This window comes from Cyphellophora attinorum (genome assembly GCF_001299255.1).
Source record: "Cyphellophora attinorum strain CBS 131958 chromosome Unknown Contig11, whole genome shotgun sequence".
Lineage (NCBI taxonomy): Eukaryota > Fungi > Ascomycota > Eurotiomycetes > Chaetothyriales > Cyphellophoraceae > Cyphellophora > Cyphellophora attinorum.
Genome location: NW_017253239.1, coordinates 289346 through 316201, shown reverse-complemented (window position 1 = coordinate 316201; position 26856 = coordinate 289346). Strand labels below are relative to the sequence as shown.

Here is a 26856-nt window from a genome sequence, read left to right as displayed (position 1 = left end):
CACTGGTCAGGTGACCATCGCCCAAAATGGACTAGTTCAAACAGGCGAACCTCTACTCCAAAAGTCGCAACCGCGCTCTTCTCCTCTCCATCGAACGACACGCGCACTTTTGACAGGCTTGACGCGACTTTCTTGTACCTTTCTCACTATCTCTCTTCAAGGTCTGAGACAAAAGCGTTCCAGCCATAGCGCGCCGACGCGCTTCCACGCCGGCAGCCATGGCGTTTGGCGGAGGGTCTAGCTTTTCCTTTGGGTCGAACAATAATCAAGGCACTGGCTTCAGCGGCTTCGGAAACAACAATAATAATAGCACACCAAGTGAGTACTCATCCCTTCTTTCCTCTGACAGCTGCTCATACATGTCCTCCAGGCGCTTTCGGATCTACCAGCAATACCGGTGGATTCGGCTCCACGAGCACCACCAACAATCCTTTTGCGACCAACACAGGTGGCAGTAGCACGTTCGGATCCAACACTGGTGGAGGTATGCATCCCGGAAGAGCCCGCAAAGCTGCTACCAATGCTAACAACTTCACTACAGGGTTCGGTACCAACTCGTCCGGTGGCGGCCTCTTTGGCAACAAAACCACTGGCACTAGCCTCTTTGGTTCAACGAACACATCCTCAAACACTGGAGGTGGCCTTTTCGGCAACACTGCCAGCAACACTAGCACAGGCTTCGGAAGCTCAACTGGGGGCTTTGGTAGCAACAATACTACAGCCTTCGGAAACAATAACAACAATACCTCCACGACTGGATTTTCAGGGTTTGGCAGCACAGCCAACAAGCCTGCGTTCGGCTCTGGTTCCAGCGGAACTACTCTGTTCGGTCAAGGTGGTGCAGGCACGACTGGGGCTTTCGGCAACAGTGGTGGCACTGGCTTTGGTGGTTCGGGTACAGCGCTCGGTCAAGCCGTGGGTCCATCTCAGGGCACAGGCAATGTACCATTCAATGCAGTGAGCGAGAAAGACACAAATGGCACTGTCAACTATCAGAGCATCTCATTCATGGAGAACTACAACAAGTACTCGCCAGAAGAATTGAGAATTGCCGATTACAATGCCGGCCGCAAGTTCGGCAACGGCGCCGGCCAGCCTGCAGGTGCTTTCGGCTCAAGCGCTTTCGGTGGTGGCGCATTCGGGTCGAACAACACATCGAGTGGCTTCGGGTCCAACAATGCCACAAGCACCAACCTTTTTGGAACGAATAACTCGTCGACTACTGGGGGCTTCGGTAGCAATACTGGCTCGACCTTTGGCAACAATAGTGGTGGATTGTTCGGCCAGAACAAGCCTGCTGCTACCACAGGCGGTCTGTTCGGCAACCAGTCCTCGACCACCAACACTGGCGGCTTATTCGGAACCAGCAACAACACTTCTAGTGGTGGTTTGTTTGGCACGAACTCGAACACTTCCACCACAGGCGGTTTCGGGTCCAACTCAGGTGGCGGAGGCTTGTTTGGCAACAATAACAATAACGCTCAGTCAAAGCCTGGCGGTCTCTTCGGCAACAATTCCTCCACGACTTCAGGAACCACAGGGTTCTCGTTCGGCAACAACAATAGCCAGCCGCAGAACAACACTACAGGTGGCGGTCTCTTCGGCAACAACAATCAGTCAACCAGTGGTGGACTGTTCGGTAACAACAGCAACCAGCAAAAGCCAGGCGGACTTTTCGGCAATACCTCGACGGGAGGCGGCTTCGGCTCGACCAACACCGCCCAGCCCTCAGGTGGCTTGTTTGGCACATCGAACAATACCACAAGCACAGGCGGCGGTCTCTTCGGCAACAACAATGCCACGGGTAACACGTCGACAGGAGGTGGTCTTTTCGGAAACACACAATCGAACTCCAGCAGTGGCGGACTGTTCGGCAACAATAATGCCAGCAATCAGGCGAAGCCTGGTGGTCTATTTGGTGGAAGCACTTTTGGCAATCAGCAACAGAGCAATACTGGAGGTGGCTTGTTCGGTAACAATAACACCACTACCCAGACTTCTACTGGCGGTGGATTGTTTGGTAACAATAACAACAACAATACTGCAAGTGGCTTCAACTTTGGGGCTAGTCAGAATAAACCTGCTGGCTCATCGCTATTCGGCAACACAAGCACCACCAATACCCAGTCTGGTGGGCTCTTCGGATCCACCGCCAACAGTGCCTTTGGCAACTCGATGAGTCAATCGCAGATGCAGCCTCAGGGCGACATCAAGCACTCGTCTCTGCTCGACAGCAATCCCTACGGTCAATCATCCATTTGGACTGGCCTTCCAAGTCCTACAGAACAGAATTCGAAGCCGCTGGTCACGCCGTTGACGGCCTCTCAGAGCCTGAAGGATAGCCAGGCGAGACCGCCACCAAATCTCCGCCTCAATCAGTCGAGGTACATGACCCCTCCGCGCCGTGGCTATGGTTTCACGTACTCCACTTACGGCACACCCAACAGCGCTGCAAGCACTCCTGGAGGCAACAGCTTGAGCACAAGTATGTATGGCAGTCGCTTCACAGGCGGTAGCTTCGGACGCTCCATGGGCAAGTCTGCCTCTATCGGCAACATGCGATCATACTACAGTGAAGGAGAAAGTGTCCTGGCGCCCGGCGCATTCACTCCAAGTTCGTCGAGGTACTCGAGTGGTAGCATCCGCCGTCTGACCATCGATCGATCAATCCGAGACGATCTTTTCAGCCGTCCGTCTTTGCCAGGACCTAGCAACAGCTCCAAGACTGCTAGTCCTGCTCCGCCGAAACCCGCCAGCCACGCAGCCACTGCTGCCCCTGCACCCATCGAAGCCACACCAGAAGCTGCAAGTGGCAAGCTCAAGAAGCGAGTCAGCTTCGACAAAGATACCGCTGGCGGCCAGAACGGCGAGCTTGACTCCAACACCGGAGCCGTCGTCGTGCGTGCAGAAAGTGAGGAGGAAGCCACACCACCTGCAAGCGGTGCCGTACAGCCACCGGAAGCGCCGCGCAACAACGCGCTGGCTGCTGTCCCTGAAGATCGAGAATCGGAGCACGTGTCAGCTCCCAAGGGCCAGACAGACACGCGCGACCCACAACCCGGAGACTACTGGTCGAAGCCCACCGAGAAAGAGATCCAGGCTATGACTCGTGATCAAGCTGCTCACTTCAAGGGATTCACTGTCGGTCGTAAAGCCTGTGGCCAGGTCACATTCGATGCAGAAGTCGATCTGAAAAGCTTACTTCCGTTGAGCGAAAAGTTCGGCAAGATCATCGACATAAGCGTTCGCTCGGTTGCCGTGTATCCAGATTCGTCTACGAAGCCTCAGCGTGGCAAAGGCTTGAATGTGCCGTCGACTATCTCTATTGAGAACTCTTGGCCCCGACGGAAAGGTAAAGGCGAAGCTGTGGGTAGCGGCCCCTCTTACGACCGACACATTCGTCGTCTCAAGGCCATGGAAAATGCAGAGTTCGTCAGCTATGATCACAAGACTGGAGTCTGGACTTTCAGGGTTCCTCATTACACGAGATACGGTCTGGACTACGACGATGACGAAGATGAGGAGGAGGCGGGTGAGTCTTATTGAAGACCCTCGGCCAAGGATCTACTGACCACACGTTGTGTAGATGACTTCGAAACTAGCCAGCTCTCTGCGCCACCTGACAGCATGAAAGCGCCTACTCAATCTGTCATGGAAGTCGACAGTGATCACACTAGTGACTTTGGAGAGGACGACACGTTCCAAGGCAAACAGATGATGACTATTCCCGGAGGATATGGCCGTCAGAGCGCAATTCCTGTTACGGAGGACTCTATTGTGCAGACGATCGAGCACGACAGTCCGCAATCCGAGCATCCAGCATACTCAGAGAATGACATGTCAGATGATGACGATGGAATGGACATGGCCGGCTCCTACCCTGCGCCAAACGACACGGACAGTCGACCACGGCTGGTCCCTAACACTCCACGCAACCCTCTCGCCGGCATCGATCTCGACGATGACTGGGCTGAGCAACTCCAGCGCACTATTAGCCCACGCAAGCAGAATCGGGATGCATTGCGGGAAGCTCAAAACAACCCTGGAGTGCTCCCTGATGGGAAAAACGCGCCCGATTTCAAGACATCTATTGATATCATGAATGCCTTGTTCGGGAACAAAAATTCCTTCCAGGCGGGCTTCAAGCCGAAATCCACCTACAAGGGCGATTCTGGCCAGCCATTGAACATCAAGCAATTGCTACAGTCCGCCGTTATACGGCAGACAGACGGCATACCAGATATCACGTACGCCGAGCTCCCATTCTCTGCATACGCTAGCGCATTTCCGGCTGGGGAGGCCGCTGAAGCGCAAATGTACGAACTATTGCACGTGCTTTTCGACGACTACGAAGACATGTTCAACGACGGTCTCACCGCTATTCAACGAGCAGAGTACGCCGGGCGCATCCGTAGCGACCGGCTTTCGGAATTCTTGCGAAAGACACTCTCCGAGGCTGCAGTATCCCAAACCACCACCAGCGATCCTGTGAGATCTGCACTCCAATACCTTGCAGTTGGGGATACCGAGCGAGCGTCCAACACCCTTCTGGAAGGCAAAAATGTCACGCTGGCTATGCTGGTAGCTCAGCTTCCCAACGCAGGTTCGCTGTTTCAGGGAAACGTTCGTGCTCAAATCGAAAAATGGCGCGAACAAAGCATGCTTTCTGAGATCGAGTTGGATATCCGGGCCATCTACGAGTTGCTTTCGGGCAATACCACAATCTCCCAAGGCAAGGCTGGTCCGGTCGAGCACAAAGCCGCCACGTTCAGCATTAGCGAGCGCTTCAACCTGGGTTGGTTGACTATGTTCGCCGTCAATCTGTGGTACGGTCCTCGCAAGAACGGGAACATTGAGCACGTTATCGAAGATTTTGCGAACAAGCTCTCGTCTCGGCAGGAAACGTCTTCACCTCTGCTTACCGATGGCAGCGAGGATCCCCTCTGGGTTGCCCTGCGCTTGTATTCTCTCTGCAACGGTCAGAAGGGAACAGACGCTGCCACTATCGTCTTTCCCCAGGCACTGGCAGCACTCTGCCACCAAGATCCCCTGAACAACTTTGCCCTTTTCCGTGCGCATCACGCTATCCTGCATTGCCTCAAGCCGGCCAGCAAGCAATCCGTGGTCGTCATTGACGAGGAGCGGGAAGAGCAGCTTGTTGCGATGGTGGCTGCAGAGTTCGAAAGCAAGGGAGATGGTCTGGCGGCCGCGTTTGTGTTGCTGCATCTACGGAATCAGAACGCGAGAATGGCGGCGCTTAAGGACGTGCTGGGGCGCAAAATCATGGAGCTTTTCCCGCCTACGACCTTTGATGTATTGACCCAGGAGCTGCACATCCCGGGCGGCCTCTGGTATGCTGCGGCTGCGATTTTCGCTCGCGGTCGCGATGCAAATGTGGAGCTGGAGTGTTTGCTGCGGGCAGGAGACGTCAGAGGTGCTCATGCTTGCTTTCTCGAGCGTGTCGCGCCTGCCATGGTCGTTGACGAGGACTGGGAGGGCCTGAGGCGGGCTCTGAGCATGTGCAGCGCCAATGGCGCGCCGTTGGCCGGGAATGAACACGGGGCGGCCTTTGATGACTTCTGCAAAGTCGTTGAGGGAGGTCTTACCGGGAACGCGAAGCAAGCTGCTCTGTCACGAGCTTGCAAGGGAATCTGCGCTCTGTACAACACGGTCTCCTACATTGGCAGCAAGGGTGGTGCTGACGAGGGCACTGAGATGCTGCAGCGACGCGTTGCGCTTCGGGAAATGGCGCGTAGGATCGCGGATGAGTGGGAGGGTGTTGCTGGTCTGAATGAGGTGCTCGAATTGCCGCTCGACGGCTTCGTGAAGCGGCGTCTGGGAATGAAGATGGCTGCATCGCATTTCGCGGCGGTCATGAATGCGGAGGCTTAGAGCCCGCCCGGGAGTGGTATTCGTACGAACAGACCAGTATGACGAGAAAGCATAGCATAGCGAGCAGCAGACACTCAAGTAACGCTTCAGTGATTCGATGACCTCTGCATTGAGCGTCACTTCTAGCTCTACGTTGCTTCCGATGACTGTCATCTGAGCGTCGCAGCTAGCTCGAAGTCACCTTCAACCCCCTTTACTTGAGCGTCATTGACTAGCAGCTCACTCGAAAGAATCTGCAGGCCAGGGAGGACTCTGTATCAAAGATTTGAACATCTTCATCAGTCTCTATAATCCTGATTATGTCTCTCGATCGGTGTCAGTCGAGCGTCACTGCCCATATCCCACACTTGAGAATTGTCCATGCTAGGGAGGACTCTGTGCCAACTATCTGGATGCATTGATCAGACTCTGCAGTCGTTCTGTCTCTCATATGAGCGCCACTCGAGCGTCGCTGTCCAGATCCAAAAACAGAGAATCGACCATGCCAGGGAGGACTCTGTGTCAAGGATTCGAAAAATTTGATGAAATTCTGTGATCATCCTGGCTCTAACATGGACATCACTTTAGCATCACTGTACAAATCCCAGGAATCGAGACATCAATATATCGTCTGATCGTTTCCATACCAGGGAGGCCTCTGGCCCGACATCATCAAGGACCATGAAATGCGTGCCTCCGTCACCTTGATACTACGGTGGTAACATACCTCGCTCCCTCTCCGCCCAATCACCCCAGTCATGCCTGACAGAGATGCCGGATACCTAGATGACCAAGACTTGCGCACGGTGGTAGATGCGCCGTGTGGACAAGAGAACCCATCTGTTAGCGCTGTAGATTGAGCCGGTAGAAGATGAGGATCGCCAGAATGGGCAGAGGCATCTTGGACACATTTACATATACTAGGGGATTCGGCAGACCGGATGACACCTTCTTCACTTCGACCAGGTCAGCGATTCAGTCATCCGGTCTGGAAAGCACAGCCACACTGGAACGACGAAGCACGCAAATTCGTGCCCTGAGCCAAGGCGTGGCATGACGCGGATGATTAGGTGGGTGTAAGCTGCAACTGGGCCAGGAAAGTGTGTTGACTAGGCATGCATCGCTTAGAGGACTGAGCCGCCACCGAACACGGTGCAAGTCCTCTCCCTAAAGCCCGACGCGCTCGTGCAGTTGACGAAGACGAGAGGATGAAGGAGGGGAACCTGGGTGATTTTAGATAGTTGCCAGCCAGCTATGACATGGTCTCGTGCATGTGATGCATCGATATATCAAATAACGTGTCCCTCCCCAAGCCATCTATATCTTGCCACTGATATGCCCAGAATCGAGCATGCGCTCTGTCGTCGAGGTAGATCATCGACTGTGATTATTCACTCGCGCCGCCAGCATTATTGAATCGCGCGGCAACTTTCACCAGCACACCAGATTTATCACGCAGGCTGTGACGTACGACGCTCAGGGCTGTGGGACCCCCCGGAAGCTAAGCCCAAGCCTCCAGCGCAAAAGACTCCATCCGACACCTACGCTCTCTTTCTTTTGACGACCGTGGTCATCTTCATGTTTGCTTCGTTAGTTGCCATCGTCCATCTTGTCTGATTCCAGAGAAGGATACTCATCAGAGGTTGTAGATTGGCTCTTGCGCACCACAGTCTCCCTGGTAAGTCTACCCAGAAGGATCACGTACTTGATGATGCTGGGACGAGAACCAACGCCGCGACGGACAAAGAAGCATCTCCAACTTCAGCAACAACCAACCTGGCCGTCCGCCTACCTCACCTCAATCTTCCCGATCTAAAGCGCCATCAAAGCTGACATGTGCCCACAGTAGTCCGCACCGTCACCGACCCCAAGACCGGCCGCAGGGTCTCTGTCGTCGACGGCGCTTACTACCAACCCTACTACCAGCGACGACGGAATACCATCGCCACCACTGGCATAGGCACAAGCTCGACAGCTGAGACTAAAAACACCACATACGCGGAAGACAAGAAGAAAGACCCCAACGAGCCGGTCATTGTCCTCCGAAGATCGAGCATTGAAACTGCCCCAGCTTTCCGACCAGGCGGCGGTATGTCCAAAGTCGTGCGCGGGGTGAAGAATATCACCAAGGGGTATAGCAGTGTCCAGGTCAAGGTTCGAAATGGTATGCGCTGATCTGATTGGCCTTGCGATGGGAAGGGTATGCTGATGGGTTCTGATAGCCACCTCGAACGATCCATGGGGGCCCACGGGCACGGACATGGCGGAGATCGCGGCGTTAACGTTCAACAAGTAAGCTTGCTGGCGGCGAGGGCTGGAGAGCGACGACTAATCTATGTACAGTCCGTCAGATTTCTACGAGATCATGGACATGCTGGACAAGCGACTCAACGATAAAGGCAAGAACTGGCGACATGTTCTGAAATCCCTGAAAGTCCTCGACTACTGCTTGCACGAAGGCTCGGAGCTGGTCGTGACTTGGGCACGGAAAAACATCTACATAATCAAGACTTTGCGAGAGTTCATCTACGTCGACGAAGACGGCCGCGATGTGGGCAACAATGGTATGCAGCCATCGTGATCAGCACGAAAGGAATGGCACTGACTGATCTAGTCCGGATCTCGGCTAAGGAGCTCACCTCTCTCATCCTCGACGAAGAGCGCCTCCGCAGCGAGCGATCAGATCGGAAACTGTGGAAGACCAGAGTTACTGGCATTGACGAGTATGCACCACAAGGAAGCTCGAATGTTACAGCCCCCCGCGAGGCACGCCGCGATCATCGGGGCAACGACCAAGAAGATGCAGAGCTGCGCCTTGCAATTGAGGCTAGCAAGTATGAAGCCGAGGAGGATCAGAAAAGACGCAACCAGTCGAAAGGCAATGCTGCCGACATGGACGACGATCTGGCTAAAGCCATCAAGCTGAGTCAAGAGGAGGAATCCCTGCGAGCACGACAACTGGAAGAGCAGAACGCTGCTTCGCTGTTCGACGACACACCAGCGCCGTCCCAGCCTCAGCCGACTGGTTACAACCAGGGCTACCAGCAGCAGCCTGCCGTCGATTGGTTCGGCAATCCTCTGCAACAGCAGCCGCAGCAGACTGGATACCTCAACAACCAATACGCACAGCCCACTGGGTACCAGCCTCAGCAGACTGGCTATCAAAACGGTTTCAGCAACGGGTTCCCGAGTCAACCCGGTGCCTATGACCAGTTCGGCTCACAGCCGTTCCTGCCACAGCAGAACACAATCCAGCCTCAGCAGACCGCTTTCCAGAATAACAACCCTTACGGCGCTCTCCAACAGCAGCCCAGCTTCACCCAGCAGCCGCAACAGCAAGCCCTCCAGACCGGCACCAACAACCCCTGGGGACAACAGCAACAAGCAGCTGAGCCGCTCAAGCCCCTCCCTACCGGCTCCAACAATCCATTCGCCCAGAAAGCCGCCTCACCATCACCCTTCCAACGCACCCAGACGCAACCCTCACTGGGCACACTCTTCGAAACACAACCCACAAACTCCTTTCAACAACAAACACAATACCAACCCACACAGCCAAACCCAATTTCTAACTTCACCGCGCCCGTCCAGCAACAACCGCAAAAAGCGCAAGACCCGCACGCCGCCCGTCTCAACGCCCTGCTCGCCTCCGGCGAAGGGCAGGACACCTTCGGCAACACGGGTGATCTGCGTATTCCGGCGCAACATACCGCGCCAGGCACGTTCGTCAATTCGGCCGGACAGGGTAGGGATAAGCTTATCGCGACTCAAACCGGCAGCAACCCGTTCTTCAGCCAGCAATTTACGGGCGCGCCGCAAATCCCGGCGCAGACTGGGCCTGTGGGCTATGGTGGTGGAGGCTATGGAGGCCAGCAGAGCCACAATCCCTTTGGAGCTCGGCCGCAGCAGCAAGGTGGCGGGAGTCTGATTGACTTGTAGGCGGTGAAATTCACATTGGCTCAACGAGGAATGAGCCTGCTGCGTTGGTGGGCTGAACGCATTTTCTTTTGTATGTAGGCATGGCACGAGACTGGACCTCGCTCGAAGGAGCAGACCTGCAAGGTGCTACGAACAGACTGGGACTCGAAGATTTATATCTGGTAGTTGGCGTCGACTGGAAGCAAGTGTTGGCTGGCAGGTGCGAGGAAATGATACCCGCTTGACACGTGCTTTGCCTTTCCCTACTTCTGCGACTCTTCCCTTTGCTATCTTATCCAAAGACATGGCTCGTCATCCGGTCTCGCTCCAGCCCGGAATCCTCAAAGCATCCACTCATCGAGACGTGCTCTCTAAGCATCTACACAGCAGCTAGCCTGGGTCATGAGACGCGGGTGGTGATTGCCGCCTCAGAGACAACGGACAAGAGACGATCCACAAAGCAAATTCGTTATTCGAGGTAGTAATCTATATCGTCCCAAAATGTTCCCTTCAAGATAGTTCCCGTCTTCTATGGTACATTATGCTTTCGTGACTTCGTCGAAATAATGCTGTCGCAAGCGCCAAACGCCTTCGCTAGTGTGTTTCCTTTTGTACAGCGTAAAAAGCAGATTAACGGATCTCACAACGATGTCACACGTGCCGCCGTCGGCGTCGAAGGCTGCCTCTGCTGCGGCCGGTGCTTGATCACCATTTGCAGTTCGCGCAGCATGCTCGTCGTGTTGTCCGTTTGCTCCTGCAGGGTAGCTCGCTTTGCTCGGTCCTCTTTTAGTTTGGCGATCTTCTCCTCGCGGGTCATGTTAACGCCAAGGGACATTCGCTTGCGAGGTTTGGAGGAGACGACGCTTCGAAGATCTCTTCGTCGCCGGTGGTATCGTGGTCGTCGGTTTCTCCATTGAGGAGTTTGAGGGCGTCGGCGGGGCTGCCTTCTACCATTGTGAGGCCGCCTAGGCTGGGAGAAGGAGAGAGAGGTGTTCTCATCTCGCTTAGAGGGCGGCTGTCCCGACCTCCATCGGGGTTTGGGAACAGGGTCATGGCTGATCGGCCACGGGTCCATTCGTCCAGCAGGGAGCGCAGCTCTTCGCCGAGCGAGTCGTAGTGCTTGACTATCGTCGCGTTCACAACTCGGTCAGTTGCGTCGCGGGAGATCAGATCAGTGATCTCGTCCCTAGCGATGCGCGTTCTTGCACCGAGGGCACGCACGCCGTGAGTGATGCCCTCGAAGCGTCGCATTTGAGCCTTGGATTGCTGTCGTTCGGGCGTCACGAATTGTAGCTGTATGGGACTCGCGACTGCGTCTTCGTCCGAACCGTAAGTGTCGTTTCCGGTGTCATCTTCTGTCAAGGCTGCTCTTAGCTGAGCCGCAGCGGCCTGGACGTCATCAACTAAGCTTTTGACGACTTGTGTGACTTTTCGCCATCTCTGAACTTCGTCCCAAAATGTTGTTGTTCGAAGAGCCAGCAAATCGACCAGAAAGAACTTCCGTGCAAATGAGTGCAGCTGACTGAGAAATCGAAGCTGTTTGAGAGTTTCTTGCGCCTCCGGTGACATATCATTCGCGAAAGAGACCGCGCCCGAAAAGTCATCTGGTGAAAGCTCGTAGATGTGATAATAAGTTCGCATATCGTCTGGGCTCACGAGTGGCTGCAGCTCGTTGTGGAAGTGGATGAACTGGGTAATGCCAGTGTATAGAATCTTCGCTGCAAGTCGTCGAAGTTCGCGACACAACGTTTGCGCGTGGTCACCATCTAGACGACTTATGGGCGGGAGCGTGTTGCTGAGATCATATCCTCGAGCGACGACCTCAATTTCTTGAATATAGCGAATGCTCTCTTTGATAGTATCGTCGAGTTCTTCACTTATATGCACCAGCCGCGATGTGGCGAGAGCAGCGATTTGTCGTGTGAACTTCAGGTACTGCTTCCGAGCCACGTAGGCCAGCACAGCGAGGAGGCAACCAACGAAGCAGGCATCCAGGCACAATTCCAACCAGCTTGCTTCTGCGACGGTCTGCAGGCGGCATTGCATCCAATGGAGCACCCATGCGAGAGCGAATGACAGGAACATCGCCGATGCTGCTCCGCGGAGAGACACGTGTGCTGGAGGTTCATCGGAGGAGGTCAAGGTATGTTGGCGGCTTTTGCCATCTTCGGACAACAGCTGAGATGCGACAATGCTGTAGCGGAAACGCTCGAGGAAACGATCGCTGGATGAGTTCGCCACAGACAGTGCCGTTCGTCGTAAGATTCTCAGCTTGTCTCGAAGCCGGGGCAGACCACGCGGGGCGTAATGCGCGTCGGTGACTGTGGGCTCGCCATCGAGATCTACATGGTCGGAAGGCAGAGCGTCGCTTCTAAGATCTCGGCGAGTGGCGTGTCGTCGTATACCAAGGCTTCCATGACATTTCTGCTAAGCAAAGTCAAGTGAGTGCATAGAACGATCAAGGAAGGACGCACAATAAAACCGAGAAACTGAAAGAGGGAACAGCGCGTGGAAACCTGAAATCGATCGGCGCGTAATGTGACCGGTCCTCACGTGATTTGAATTTTGATTTGATTGCAATTTCGCGTCTTACTTTGACTCTGAATCCCTGAGACCTGCAGTACCTTCGTACAGGACCTGACTGCCCATCATCCGCACCGATAAGGCATGTTTGTTGAAGCTCGCAGGCCCAGATGACAGGTGAATGCAATTTATTCTACTTGTTGATGTCGTATGGTACATGTGATTCGTGTAGGCTGATGTACTTCATGCTGCTCGTCGAATTATTATAGTCAACATTGGTCTTTTCCGCATGCCTGGTCGTATGCATATCATGGCCACCATTTCATCTTCTCGTAGCTGGCCAACATCTCCTGTACGCCTTCCTTGGTCAGTCCTTGTGGTTTGGTGTACTCGAAGCCAACCACTTTTTCGAACAGACGGCCATCCATGCTCAGGTCAGTATCTTTCAACAATTCCTTCTCCAGGAATGGAGTAAGAGGTCCGGGCTTAGTGATCTCCTTCTCGACCAGAAGATCTGCCCACGGCTGGAGGATGTCTTCGTTCAGATCGTCTACCACATGCTCCAAGTTCAGCTTCGCGAGTTGGGAGATGACAGAGCCTTGAAATCCTGTCTTGATGCCAAAGACTTTCGACACCACATCTGCACTTGTGCCCTGCGACGTCTGACCGTGATCGACGATGTTGAAAATTGGTACATTACCTGAGGGTGGCTCTTCACCTTTGGATGACAATGTCGGTCGTCTGCTGCCCGGGGAGAAGGATCCTTCCGGTATAGCGGAATGCGTTTCTCTCCACTCTGCAGCAGTCCAGAGAGCCCGCACTGCATCGTCTATATGTACTGTATTGGTCCGGAGATCTTCGGTCCACAGCCACTTCAAGTCTTCTTTCTTCGCCTGATACACGCGTGCGAGACATAGTAACTTTGCGAAGAAGCCCGCATCATATGGACCATATACGTGGGCAAAGCGGAGGATGATGAGATTCAGTCCAGACGTGCGCGCCAGCTCCTGTTCGGCTTCCAGCTTAGCCTTGGCAAGATTGAGCCATGGCTTCAACTTGTCTCGTTCTGATCGAGGCTTGCGCTCGGGGCTGTACACCATTCCCGTACTTGCTTCAACGAAGACCTTTACGCCCCGTTTTGCGGCCGCCTTGCCGAGGGTGACACTGAGCTGCGTCGACTGTAAATTGTACTCTTCTATCGTCCGCGACCATGCGGTGTTACCACCCAAGTTGAAGACGTAATCCCACGTGTGGTCAGTCCCCTTCGGATGAGCGAAAATCCGGTCCATGGACGCCTCGCGCGAGGCATCCGCTTGTACAAAGAAGGTTTGGGAACAGCATTCGGAGAATTCGGGTGCCAAATGAGCCAATTGAGGCAGCACTTTGTCGACAAGGCGAACGGTAGATGCAAGTTGGTTGTCATGAATGTGTTTGGCGAGGAAGCGACCCATGTAGCCTATCGGTAGTTCAGGGTAAGACTTGGTACCAAAACTCATGGGTAAACTCACCCAGTCCACCGATTATGAGCACTGATGGCTTCTGGCCGCTGCCCTCCGGCGCCATTATGTGGAGGAATTGAGAGGTTCGTGGTAACAGTGAGTGCGACTCAGGTCCTGGGGCGCATGCGACTTTTGTTGCAATTGTTCTTCGAAATTCCGCGATCGTGGATGCGGCGGGATATTGACCGGCCGGGGTGTGGGGGACTCTAGGGTTCAGTGATTGCCAATCTAAAACATTATCTGAGGCCCTGGAACGGCCCGAAACAGTTGCTTGTGAGAGACAGGATCCCGCGGTGGCCAATGACTCGCTTTCGCACACAGCGTTCTTGTGACGTCGTCGCAACACCGTAGCAGTTTCTCAGTAGACCGTTCTGCGAGAAATGGACCTTCGAAGGAGATGAGCGTTGAAAGATGCAGAGCCTGAGGTGGATCAGGGGTCTGCATTATTAGGTGCTTAGCTAGACTTTAGCTGTGGCCATCGATTCAAGGCCCCTGCGTCAGTTGTCCTTGGCTGCAGTTTCGATATTATGCATACAAGTGGATCGTCATGCACACTTTCTGCATCACAAGGGACTTCAGTATTCCTCCGTGATAGCAAGGGCAAAGTACCGGCTTCATTATTGATCAGTGAATCGGATGCAAATGGTCTCGCGTTGCACCGACTGACCGTGACCGTGACTGCGGCCAGGGTTTCCGTGCGGGGCGCGGTTTGCAAGGCAATCATAATTATGCCAGTCCCATTCTGGGAGACCTTCACGGCAAAGGGAGTACCTGCGCAGTCCTTGTGCTCACGATCGCGAGGGGGTGATCAAGTTGTTCGATGCGAGCCATTACGGAGAGATCCTCGTTGAAAAAGTGAGCAGAGGGAAATGCCATTTTCGTCTAACTGTTTACGGAAATTTGCTTTTCCTTCCCAATTAGGATGGCTGCCTCGAAATCAAATTCACCCACCATGTCATCGACGACCGACGGCATCATCCTTTTGACAGCACTATTCAGGCCCGCACAGATGATTCAAGTTGAGACCCGGTTCTTCCGAAGCCCGAGTGACGCGACTGAGAAGCCCAACCCACGAGACTAGGCTCCGGTGGCGAGTTCCCTGACCCTGCCAGGCCTGCTTGAAGGCTCGCGTGACGATCAGTCGGAGACTGCTCGAAGGCCCGAGTGACGAAAGCTCTGGCGCACAAACAACAGTCAAGGCTGCCAGCGCGTATGAAGCAGTTCACCCCATTACAGTCAACACATCATGCTTAGACGCCTCTCAGCAACGCCATGTCCGAATGATCCGATATGGCAACAGCCGAGACCTGGTTCGCATGGGGACCAGACCGAGGACTTAACGGCCAATGTGGACTTCACAACAGAATTCAAAGCATCGTTTCGGCACGTGAAGCCTCGTCGCCCGCCAAGACCACAGAAGGCGCCAAACATCGGCTTTACGATCCATGAAGATGTTGAGCTACGCCTCGATGGTAGCCAGCCTGATCGCGACGATAAAGGAACAACCACAACGCGTCCGCCAGCGGATGACAGAAAGGTCATGGAGCCGAACCGCCGGGTGAGCTTTAGCTTGGACCATCTTCGAGGCCAGCCAGCAATTGAGCCACCTCAGACCTCAGGTCTCGCAAAAGCACCTCGCCGGCAATCTATCCGAATGGAGCCCAAGACAGATGTCCAAGTCGCGCCGAACGTCTCGACCAAAATCGCAAAGCCGGCGCGTCGCGGAACAATTTTCATTCCCTCAGACGACACGACTATGCCCACGATGTTCATGGATATCTTTTCGCCTTTGAAAGGCCATGGCGCAGAGTCCTTTGTAGAGAATGCCGGCGATCCCAACCTGACAGGGCTCGCGCTGCAGATGGCCCAAAAACGTGGGAGACGATCGTCTGTCCTTGCAATGAGCCCTAAGCGCGCTCCGTTGAACCTGTCACAACGCCCCCTGCAACCGGCGGCCATCGTCACAGACCGACCTGGTCATGGTCCAGGAAAGGAGAATCGACCACCAGGTCACGAAAAAAAGGCACTGAAGAAGATGAGACCATCAATGGCACCTACTAGGCCGCCGCGGGTCAGTCTACGAGACAACACTGGCTCCGGACCTCCACCTGCGCCACGAACATCGCGGCTGTTCGAGCCGACCGCGAGCTCTGCAGCTCGTCTCACCCAAGTTAAGCGAAAACAGCCTGTTCCTAAGACCACCTGGAACTCGAATTTCCTCTTGCCGAGACCGAAATCAGAGATTAGCACAAGCCCCGACTTTGGTCAAGGCCCCGAGGACCAAATCTCGGAGATGTCTGTCACCAAACGGCCACCGGTTCCTTCTCGCTTTGTCGTGCCATCAGTGCAACAACCTGAGTGCCAGGGTTATGCATTCGTACCAGAAGGTGTAGCAGACACTTCTATGTATGAGGACAACTGGCTCGGACAACAGGAGATAGCTATAACTCAGCTTCTCAACAACTTGTTCAGCGCCGCATCTCTAAGCAAGTCACACGAGCCCGCAGGTGATCTAGATCGCTTGCGATTGCTAGAGATGTATGGCAGTAACGAGATGTCTGTGCTCTACAAGCGCTTGCAGGCATCTCTGGCGCATGGCCCTCTCAGCCTAGGCGGAGAAGGTGCTTTGCGTGGTCAGCAGCTTAACAGCGATCTTGCCAAGCGCAGATCTTTTGTCGAATTCTGGGTTCATACCTATACTCCGCAACTGCTGCGACTAGGTCTCGAAGTGGTCATTGGTAGAGTCGTACCATTACGGACAAGTGGGCCACTAAGTGGTGATGTACAGATCAGTGGACAGAACACCAGTTCCAACCCTGTGCAGCGTTTCATCGAAAAGTTTCTGATTCGTAATGAGGACATTCGGAATGAGGACGAGCGAGGCGACCGTCAGGAATGTCTTCACCAGCGAACAATCCTCAGAAGCCTGATGCTGGTCAAACTGTTGGATATGATGAAGGCTGTCGCTTCCATGAACATCTCGATTAACCTGTTTCGGAGGGACTCTCGATGGAAAAATCCACCGAATGCGCGCTCGAGATCTGTAGAATGCTGAATCCTGGCGCAGGCGACGTCACGCGACCTCTCAAGAACATCGATTACGTGGTCAGCCATGAGCAGTACCCACTTCAGGAGTACGAGTACAAGGTCAAGAATTTGGCGGTGGACATTCGGGATGGAGTTCGTCTCACGCGACTGATCGAACTTCTCTTATATCGAGGTGCTTCACAGGCGCTCAACTATGGTCGAGATCTGGACGCGACAACAAATATCACGATAAACTCTGGTCAGACGATCTGTCTAGCCGAGGGAAACCAGGACTGGCCAATTTCACAACACCTCAAGGTGCCTTGTGATAGTCGTACGATCAAGCTATACAATGTCGACTTAGCACTTGCTTCGCTGCGCGAAGTTAGAGGGATCAGTGGGTACCTGAAAGAAGTGACTGCGGCCGACATCGTCGATGGATTCCGGGAGAAGACTGTCCGTCTACTGTGGCTGTTGTGCAGCAAGTATGGCCTTGGGAGCCTGGTCGACGATAATGATCTCAAATCGGAAATCAAGCGCTTAGGACAAGCACAAGGCAAAGTCGGCAGTTCTTACCTCGCCAGCTTCGAGATCGAAGAAGACGCCGACGACAACTTTCTCTACCTTAGGAGCAGTCTTCGTGCTTGGGTCAAAGCTGTCGCTGCGTCTCGAGGTTTGCGTGTGCGCAACTTCACCGATTTCGCTGATGGTCGGATTTTCGATGCCATTGTCTCAGAGTACGAGGCCTACATGCCTGGCGGTATTGTCCCTGCAGTTTCTGGTGAGCTCTCCTATCGCCTCAAACGATTGGGTTGCAGCAATGACTTCGCCAATCTCTTCTCGTCTCGGACGTCGCGACATGAACAGCAACATGAGATCTTTGACCGAGACTTTGTGCTAGCATCGGTTGCTTTCTTGGCCTCGCGGCTTTTACGACCGACCAAGGCCACTCGGGCGGCTGTCACCTTGCAGCGAGCCTGGCGACGCAAGCTCGAACGCATCGTAGCGAGCCGCAAGGTCGTTCTGCGAACACTGGCTGCAGAGTGCGCTCGGCACAAGCGTTTTCTCCAAGCAAAGATGACTATATGGCGGACATGGGGCAAATACCGCGCAAGAACGGCTGAACGCTCGCGCGCGGCAACATCTCGTTCAGCCGAGGAGGATGTTTGGCTGTCTCTCTGAGGTGAATGCCGGTTTGGCGAGGACTGTTCGCGGACGAAGTAGCATTCAACTCTCGGCAGAATGGCAGGATCACGTAGAGTATAGTGTACGAATTATGAATTCTAGGTCCTCCCAGATATCCCTTTCCAGCAACCCCATTCTTGATCACTGGATGCCCAACAAGGAGTGACCCAGATTGCTCTACCAACTGGTCGGGACGATCCATGAGGTCCAGGCCTTCGTTTAACGCACAACAGAAACCCGAGAACCTGGATACTGACTTCTCATCGATACGAGGGACGTGCATGAGGCACGTAAGTCTCGATGCTCAAATTATTCTTACGCCGAGCATGCATGACACGACGAACACTTCCATTCTGCCCACGCCAACAAAAGTACGCGAACGACTCGCCAACGACCCGACGGTCTGGAGTCTGGACCGTCGCCACAAGCTCGTCTGCTGCGAGCCGGATGGCAATCTCCAACCAATCAAAACGATTCCCAACTGCTGTACATTGGCTGGGTCTAGAACTAGAACTGTACAACATACTTCCTTACGCCGAAGCCATCAAAAGTTTCATGACGTCTCGATCACGTCTGCTGTGCGATATAACGCATCAGATTTGATGTGGGCAGACGGAAGCCTTTCGCTCTGAATCTCGGGGCACACTCGGGGTAGAATTTGCACCAGGCTTCCTGTATCGCTGCTCCGGAAATGCACCATACCATGGATGCTTGCATCAGCTCGTGCCACAACGGAATTTGTCCATTCATCACACACATGGAACAGGACGGGTTTGCAACAGGGCCGATGATGCGGAAGGTACGCGTTCCTGCCCGACGTTGAGGATCAGTGTCTGTACTACCACGAGCAACATTTCCTTTCACTTCTTTATGTCATCTTTCTTAGATCAGCCGCCTGCTGCGCTTCGCTCGTCTTGAAATTAACGTCGACATCGTCGACATGCCGCGGCTCATGCTCGAGGCCGTGCCCGTAGCAAGATCGCTAGCTACACTTCCGATCGAAGTTCAATGCAACATCATTGCTCACCTTCCCATCGCCAGCCTGTTGAAGTTCGCCCGCACCAGCCATCACAACCACAAGCTTGCCAAAACCGTGCTCAAGACACTCCACGTTGCGGTGTTTTCGAAGAAAGTCCACGGTGTCCTGGCATACCTCAATGTGGTGGATCAGATCGGTTCCGCCTCATCTCCGCAATTTGATGAACCTGGTCTAGATTGGGTCAACGTGACTGCGTGTATTCCAGAGACGGCGAAGACGACCTCGCCACTGGGCAGCCCTGCTCGGAAGCGGCTACGACGGACCAGGAGAAGAAACGACGAGCCTGCAGCTACTGCGAGACGACATGCCCCATCATTGCCTCCAGTGATCTCGCCACAGGCCCACCGAGAAGCTCAGATTCACCAACAGAACGCGCAGCTGACACGAATCCTCTCCTCCTCGTGCCTGAGTAACCTTATTACGCTAACGATCCACACATACGCACTGCTATCACCATCTCTGGCCGCAACGCTTTCAACGCAACTTCCACATCTCCGGCACCTGTACTTGAACTTCTGCCATCCAGCCATCCACGATTCTTCGCTTCCCTCGTTCTACTGGTCGAATTGTCCCAGCCTCGAAAAAGAAGGCAGCACGGCATGGAATTTGCTGAGTGGCATCGGAAGTAACGCTTGCAACAAGCGTGGACGTCGCAGCGGCGGCAGTAATGGCAGCGAACCGACATCGCTGCACAGCCTGACCCTGAAACGGGCTGCGATCACGAGTCTGCAACTCAGGAAATGGATCGAGCTGAATCCAGAACTACAGACTCTGAAACTTGCACTCGTCACTGGCGTCGATCGGGACTTCGTCGAGGGCCTGGGAAGATCTTGCTTAGTTCGGAACACTCCGCATGTGTCTTCATCCTCGCGAAGCAAGGCTACGACCACACAGCAGCATCAACCACCTAAAGGTCTCACCACACTACTTTTCGAATCGTGCACCAATCTGTCCCTATCCTCGCGCTGCGATTTTGCCTGGCTGGAAGCGCTCGTGATTTCGGGTGGACTTAACTACATCTCGTTCAAAGATTGCCCGAACGTCGATCTCCAGGCCTTGAGAGCTGTCTGTGAGGAGCGTGGCTGGGTGAATTCAGACCGGAGCAATGGTGGTTTGCTCATCGAAGAACTGCAGGGTCCTAGCAGTGCAGATGAGAGGTTAGAGACCAGAAGTTTGGGTCAAGTCGAGAGTGGCCAGACCGAGGGCGCCGATGGGTCTGCTGCCAGTGGTAGAGGCGGAAAGAGCATAGCGTGCGGTGGAGTGATTGATGTTGATCCTATGTGGGATAAGAAGGGCCATGATTCGAAGGCGGATGAGGTCTAAGAATGTGCTTGTACAAAGATCCTAGATCGTTTCAGATACACTACCTCGGTAATGAACGGACACACGTATGGCTACACAGCTTGCACAAAGACGTTTTATCGCACACTGGCCACATATTTTCGGGGGCAAGTGTACCTTATTCACGGACTCAGATCTCCTGTCGCCGCAACAGCGTCCATCATCACATTGCATGTATCACTTGAGCTGCATTGCCACGTTCGAGAGACCATGATTGTATGACACGCAACGTGCCTCCGATATCCTTGACCTACCTCATCTCAAGGACATGAGTGACCTTCATCAAAAAATTTGTCTGTACACAAAACACCGCTGGTTTTTCCCATGACCCATCTCCCAACGGGATAAATGCCACACGATTGGGAATAGCGGGTGCATCCCCTTTCGCCTTCAGCCGGAGTACTACAAATCCCACCTTCCGAAGAAGACAGGACGAGCGCTGCCAACCGGTCCTCCCTTGCGAGAGAACTGAAAAGACTACTCGGAAATTCGATCTTCGACCTGTCGACCAGAAATTGACATTAATTGTTGTAATGGCTCCCTGAGGTGTCGAAATGGACGCACGTTCGACCAGGAACACTCGACAACTCCGCCCGAAGGAGGAGAGGCGAGGTCTGGGATCGTGGCCACAGGTCGGTGTGGTTAAGAAGGCAGAGTAGAGGCGAGGCGCGAGGTTTTGAACTTTTTAGATGCGATAGCTTGGCGTCAACCTTGGCGCCTGTTGCCTTTGGGGCTGAAGGACGTTTGCATTTGACGTATATATATATCAGAGCCGTCTGCCTTGTATCTCTAGACACGGACACCTATCTTCTTGTTCGAATCCGCTTGCGTCGGCGCAGACATCAACTCGCCCTACCCACAAGTCCTTTCCCCAAAAGGTCAGTAATAATGTCAGCTCCCGACATAGACGAAATAAACAGGATTAGAAAGTCCATCGGCCTCCCACTCTTGCCCTCCGCCTCCACCGCGGCCAGCGAAGCAAAAGATGGCCCAAGCTTCAAGGCAGCCACCGCCGACAGCGACGATGACAGCGATGCCGAGCCAGCGTCTACCCTCGACACTCGCGAGGCGGCAGGCTACGAGAACTTCCAGAAGTTGCAGGCGGACAAGCGGCGACAGGTAGAGCGACAGCGCAGGAAAGAGGCGCTACAGAAAGCGCGTAATCAGGAAGAGATAAATAAGAGGCTCGAAGGCAAAGGTCTGGCTGATCTGGCTGGAGACAGCGATGCGAAGAACTGGTTGAAGAATAGTAAGAAGCGCCAGGCGGAGATTGCACGGCAGCGGGCAGAGCAGACCGCCAGGGAATTGGCTGAGCGGGAGGAGCTGGCGAGGGTCCAGTACACGTCCAAGGATCTAGCCGGTGTCAAGGTTGCGCATGAGGTTGGCGATTTTGAGGATGGGGAGGGCGAGCAGATCTTGACGCTGCAGGATGCGGAGATACTCAAGGACGATGGTAGTGAGGATGAGGACGTGCTTGAAAACGCTGAGATCATCGCCAAAGACAAGCTGAAGGAGAAATTGGACCTCAAGAAGAAGCGCACTGCTTACGATGTTCACGCCGATGAGTCGAATGGCTTGCTCAGCCAGTATGACGATAAAAAGCGCAAGGCGTTCACTCTGGACGAACGCGGAAGCGGTGTTCAAGAAAGAGAGGTTAAGCGGCAGGCGGTTGGCGAAAAGCTCAAGAACACCATCAGTCTCGACATCCTCAAGCCTGAAGCCGTGTCAGACTATAAGGAGATCAAGATCAAGAAGCCGAAGAAGACCAAGAAAAAGTCTAGTCGCAAGCGAGAGGAGGATGACGATGACATCTTCCCTGCTCAAGCTGCGGGCGATGCTATGGATGTCGATGTCGCGCGAGCTCCAGCAGCCCCTGTGAAAGCGGCTCAGTCCACCGTCATTGACGATGAAGACCTCTCCAATGCACTGTCATTTGGCCGCCGTGCAGCGCTCAAGAAGCAAAAGCGACGACCCGAAGATATCGCCAAGCAGCTGAAAGAAGAGGAAGAGGAAGAAGCTGCGGCTGCCGCAGTGGAAGAAGGCGGTCTCACCCTCGACGAAACCTCTAACTTCCTTGACAACCTCTCCTCTCGCCCTCGCTCCCCATCTCCCAGAGCCCGTGCTCGCAAGCAGACAACAGAAGAGCCAGCCTCTGAACCGAAAGCCTCCCCCGACTTGGACAACGACCACCCTATGGCCGAGTCCACGGGCACTTGGGACAACTCCAATCTGGCGACAGTCCGTCAGCCCTCCGCGACCCCCAACATCGCCACAACCGGCATCGATGAAGAAGAAGACATCAGCACCGGTCTCGGCGCCACGCTGTCTCTTCTCCGGAAGCGCAAGGGTCTCGATGAAGGCCCCAACACTTCTGATCGCAATCAACTCGGCATTCAGCGCCAAAACTTCATCACCGAGGCCCGTCTCCGCGAGCTCAGGGCGGAACAAGACGCCCGTGCCCAGCGTGAGGGTGACCGCGCATCAGGCCGCATGACGCAGATGTCCGCCAGAGAACGTGAAGAGTACGCCCGCAATCAGAACTCGCGACGCGAGCAACAGAGCAGTATCGCGGCGGCAGCGGCCTTCAATCGAGACTACAAGCCGGATGTGCAGTTGAAGTATGTGGACGACAAGGGCAGGAGTCTGAATCAGAAGGAGGCGTTCAAGCAGTTGAGCCACATGTTCCATGGGAAGGGCAGTGGGAAAGGAAAGACCGAGAAGGAGATGAAGAAGCGGGAACGAGAGGAGCAGGCGAAGCGTCGGGGCGTGTTGAGCACGGATGGGGCCGGCTTGACGACGGGAGGCGGCATTGCGCAGGCAATGGGGAAGCAGAAGGGTCAGGCGGGCGTGAGATTGGGTTGAGGTTGGGTCATCTCGAGGAGACTTGCCGTCTAAATTATGACGCTCTTGGCTCGACTCTATCCAGTGACCAAGCAGACCAGGAGGATGGATGCCCTTACGTGGATCGCTTGTTGGGATCAGTGACCCCTGCCGGTAGCAAAATAAGACGAGGGAGATCAGCAACAGATCAATATCTCGGGGCGTGCGTATCCTACAAGTAGACCTGTCCCAAATATGTTCCCCATTCCTACTGCTCGCCCCACTGCAAGATTCATGTAAAGTGAAACCGGATGACCAGGCCTGAGCAGAGCCTCGCCACTACATGTCTCTTCCGCCTCAAGTGATCTTAAGAGACCACCTCGCAAACTCCTCATCCCACAAAGTCCAACGCGCGATCCCTATCGGCGCTTGGACAGATCACACTCGTAGGCTCTATGACCAGAATGGCTGACGAACGACCCCTCAACGTGTTTGTCTCGCTCTTCAGCGGCCTCTCAACCGCCGCCTCCTCATCCTCCACCTCAAAATGTGCACCACACACCACACTCTGCATACCCCTCACCGATTCGCACCCCATAGACGACCTCTTCGCCCATCTCACCGCGCGTCTACCCACCCTCCCGTCCTCCACACGCCTAATCCTCACCACACCTCGCGGTCGGCAAATTCTCCCGTCGTCGCATCAGTCTACTACACCCTCCACAGCCCGCCCTACAGCACGACAACTTGCGTCGCTTCTGTCACCCAATCAGCCGACATGCGCCTTTCTCAGCTTAAACCTCTCCCTGCCCCTTTGCGCCGGCAAAGGCGGCTTCGGCTCCCAACTCCGCGCGGCAGGAGGCCGCATGTCCTCGCGCAAGAAACGCGCCCAGAACGCCGCCCTTGCTACGGGTAGCGCACGCAACCTTGATGGTCGCCGACTGCGCACGGTCGCGGAAGCGAAGAATTTGGCTGCATACTTGGCGACGAAACCGGAGGCGGATGCTAAAGAACGAGAGGAGAAAAGGCGGCGGTGGGAGGGCGTTGTGGAAATGGCAGAGCAGCGGGAGAGGGAGATTAGGGAGGGTAAGGTGGGTGGGAGGAAGAGAGGTTTGGGGGATGAGTGGGTACAGACGAAGGAGGAGGTAGGGGAAGGGGTGAGGAGTGCGGTTCAGATTGCTATGGCGGCACAGGCGGAGAAGGATGATAGTGATGAGGACGGTGGTAGCGGCAGCGGTGGCGGCGGGTCTGGACGCGAGCAGAGCGTGGGAGAAGACGACAGTGATCAGGATGTAGATATGGCGGACGACGATATACTAGAGCTGGACGAACAAGCGATGGAGAAACTGCGCGTGGAAGCTGAGGCAGGCGACGAAGATGCCATGTGGGTGCTCAAAGAGCGGTTGCGGATACCGGAGCAGTATCTGCCTCAGCCTAAAACGAAGAAGGCACCACCGCGGACGCGCAGATTCGCAGGTTTTGATGACGAAGACGACGACGAGGACAGTAGTGATGAGGACGTTGCGGGCGACGAGGACGTCATTGAGTCCGAGCAGTCGGAGGGCTCCAAAGAGAAGGGCAAGGCGAAGGCAACGTAGCAGACGGTTCCTGCAGCTGATTCTTGCACACATCAGCATTAATGGACCGCCTGTTCGAAACTGATAGCATCAATCAGGACCACCTTCGAAATGTGCACCAGCGACACCGTTCAAGCAGCAAACAACCGGCGGCTGATCGACTAAGAATAGTGAGATTTCCGACAGCACCTAAGCACTATATTGACCTGTCAGCACAGGTCCAGGGTCTCTCTGAGGTTCCTTGCTATCAGCTTTCCATTTACGGCTGTCCAGGCCAGATTCGATCCGCCACACGCCGAACCAGCTTCAACTTTGCAACCATATCGTCGCGCGTGACCGAGTTCCCACTGCTATGGCTAGCAAAGCCGCACTGAGGACTCACGCCGCAACGGTTCAATGCTTCCTCTTCAGTTTCGCCACTGCCCTTGACCATCCACTTGACCGCCTCACGTACGCGCGCTTCCATCTCGGCCTCATCTTCCATCTTCGGGAACTTCGAAGTGATGACGCCGAGAATGACATTTTTGTCCTTGGGCAGGTATTGCAGGGGTTCGAAGCCACCGGCTCTGGGTGTATCGTACTCCAGATAGTAAGTGTGCATGTTAAGTTCTTGGAAGAGCTTGGTTGCGATGCGATCGTAGCCGCCTAGAGGGGGTGTCAGCTGGTCTGAGGATACGTGGAAGAACATGCTCACCCTCTGAGAAGTGCCTGGAGTTAACGAAGTTGCCGCGACAGAGATGGATACCAACATGCATGTCGCTTGGAATCTTGCGACGGCCCGGTTGTAGACATGGATATACTTCTGAAGCAGCTCGTCGGCGCTGTAAATATTGTCCTTGTCCTTTTGCCAGCCCTCGAGCATGGCTTCCGAGCAGAAATCTGGTTGGGTTAGTCTTGCTTCACGCAGATCAGAAATGCAGTCTCACAAGCCAGGTTGGGATCATCGAATTGAACGTTTCGGAGTCCATGATCGTACAGGATCTTCAACTCATCCTGATAAGCAGTTGCGATGTCGGCGAAGTATTCATCGTCGCTGCTGTAGACATCTGAGGGGTAAGCTTGGCCTTGCTTGTATCTCAGGTGGTACCAGTTGGGGGCGGCGAGGGTCAGTTTGATGTTCTTGACCTCGTCCCCGGGAACCAGACTCTTCAAGAAGTCGAATTGATCAGTGTATGTGCTTCCCTTATGCTTGATCTTGCCTGTACAGATAACGGTCTCCCCTGTCAAACAAATTGGTCAGTTGCTGGTCGAACGATATTCAGCAAGCTCTACTGCTTTGGCAACTAGCATCGATAGTCAGTACAACTCACCTGGCTTGTAGCCTGCCTCTGTGAATGCGGCAATATCAGGAATGTACATGCGAAAGATCGCTGGATCGGGCTCGGCGACCTCTGTCATACCCCTTGACATGTCAGCTCGTATCTTGTCCCACCGGCACTGGTCAAGACTTACTCTAGACCGGGCCAGAAAGATCCCCAGAACATATGCCGGCGGTATTCTCCATCAGTGAGGGCATGAAAGTTCAGATCCTGCTGGATCTTGACAATCTCCTTCACATCGTGGTCTTCGATCGGCTTCAGATCAGCCTCTGTTCCCTTCCCACCTTCCCAGTCGTGACGAGCTTCAAGTAGCTTTTCCGTGCGAAGGAGTGATCCTAGATGCTCGGCACGGAAAGGCGGGCCTCGATGCAATTTGGAAGTCATGCTTGATATTGCTATGCGGGATTCGGGACAGCTGCTAGATGTATTGCAGATCTGAAAGAAGTGCTTGCGGAGTCGTAGTTTCCATCAAGAAAATTCCTCGTGCGATGTCCAGCAGGTACGATCTTGGTTCTTAAATAAAACCCACCTGCAGGCACGATGGACCCCCCAAGGGACTTGCCGAAAAGTCACTGGCATTTTTCACTCGTGTATTTCGCCATTTATTGGATCCTGTACAACCACTCGGGAAAGCAACGTACCCCTCGTCTGCCCCTCATAAGCGTCATCCAAGCCGTTGTATTCACGTGGCGGCTGTACAGGCCTTCATCGGGTGCTCGTATTCAATATCGTATGCA

At 54.4% G+C, this 26856-nt stretch overlaps 9 protein-coding genes across 9 annotated transcripts; 6 read left to right on the top strand and 3 right to left on the bottom strand.

The window, feature by feature from the left end:
* Positions 1-218: 218 nt before the first annotated feature.
* On the top strand, positions 219-5892 carry AB675_10647 (Nucleoporin; the record flags this gene model as incomplete). The annotated part of the gene is made up of 4 exons (XM_018139434.1): positions 219-318; positions 371-484; positions 542-3532; positions 3587-5892. The coding sequence occupies 4 exons, from the start codon at positions 219-221 to the stop codon at positions 5890-5892; spliced, it is 5511 nt and encodes a 1836-aa protein (XP_018000866.1).
* Positions 5893-6191: 299 nt separating this feature from the next.
* Positions 6192-9810, top strand: AB675_10646 (Epsin-1; the record flags this gene model as incomplete). Its single annotated transcript, XM_018139433.1, has 5 exons — positions 6192-6207; positions 7718-8035; positions 8094-8163; positions 8215-8435; positions 8486-9810. The coding sequence occupies 5 exons, from the start codon at positions 6192-6194 to the stop codon at positions 9808-9810; spliced, it is 1950 nt and encodes a 649-aa protein (XP_018000709.1).
* Positions 9811-10602: 792 nt separating this feature from the next.
* Positions 10603-11874, bottom strand: AB675_10645 (uncharacterized protein; the record flags this gene model as incomplete). The annotated part of the gene is made up of 1 exon (XM_018139432.1): positions 10603-11874. One exon carries the CDS (start codon positions 11872-11874, stop codon positions 10603-10605), a length of 1272 nt encoding a protein of 423 aa, XP_018000594.1.
* Positions 11875-12620: 746 nt separating this feature from the next.
* AB675_10644 (uncharacterized protein) lies at positions 12621-13875 on the bottom strand (the record flags this gene model as incomplete). Its single annotated transcript, XM_018139431.1, has 2 exons — positions 12621-13768; positions 13821-13875. 2 exons carry the CDS (start codon positions 13873-13875, stop codon positions 12621-12623), a joined length of 1203 nt encoding a protein of 400 aa, XP_018000739.1.
* A 1182-nt stretch (positions 13876-15057) lies between these two features.
* Positions 15058-18020, top strand: AB675_10643 (uncharacterized protein; the record flags this gene model as incomplete). The annotated part of the gene is made up of 2 exons (XM_018139430.1): positions 15058-16699; positions 16879-18020. The coding sequence occupies 2 exons, from the start codon at positions 15058-15060 to the stop codon at positions 18018-18020; spliced, it is 2784 nt and encodes a 927-aa protein (XP_018000635.1).
* Positions 18021-18963: 943 nt separating this feature from the next.
* AB675_10642 (uncharacterized protein) lies at positions 18964-20385 on the top strand (the record flags this gene model as incomplete). The annotated part of the gene is made up of 1 exon (XM_018139429.1): positions 18964-20385. One exon carries the CDS (start codon positions 18964-18966, stop codon positions 20383-20385), a length of 1422 nt encoding a protein of 473 aa, XP_018000677.1.
* A 906-nt stretch (positions 20386-21291) lies between these two features.
* Positions 21292-23265, top strand: AB675_10641 (U4/U6.U5 tri-snRNP-associated protein snu66; the record flags this gene model as incomplete). The annotated part of the gene is made up of 1 exon (XM_018139428.1): positions 21292-23265. One exon carries the CDS (start codon positions 21292-21294, stop codon positions 23263-23265), a length of 1974 nt encoding a protein of 657 aa, XP_018000729.1.
* Positions 23266-23687: 422 nt separating this feature from the next.
* AB675_10640 (Telomere maintenance protein SDE2) lies at positions 23688-24821 on the top strand (the record flags this gene model as incomplete). Its single annotated transcript, XM_018139427.1, has 1 exon — positions 23688-24821. One exon carries the CDS (start codon positions 23688-23690, stop codon positions 24819-24821), a length of 1134 nt encoding a protein of 377 aa, XP_018000666.1.
* A 238-nt stretch (positions 24822-25059) lies between these two features.
* On the bottom strand, positions 25060-26503 carry AB675_10639 (uncharacterized protein; the record flags this gene model as incomplete). The annotated part of the gene is made up of 4 exons (XM_018139425.1): positions 25060-25679; positions 25727-26020; positions 26111-26202; positions 26253-26503. The coding sequence occupies 4 exons, from the start codon at positions 26501-26503 to the stop codon at positions 25060-25062; spliced, it is 1257 nt and encodes a 418-aa protein (XP_018000904.1).
* Between the last annotated feature and the right edge of the window lie 353 nt (positions 26504-26856).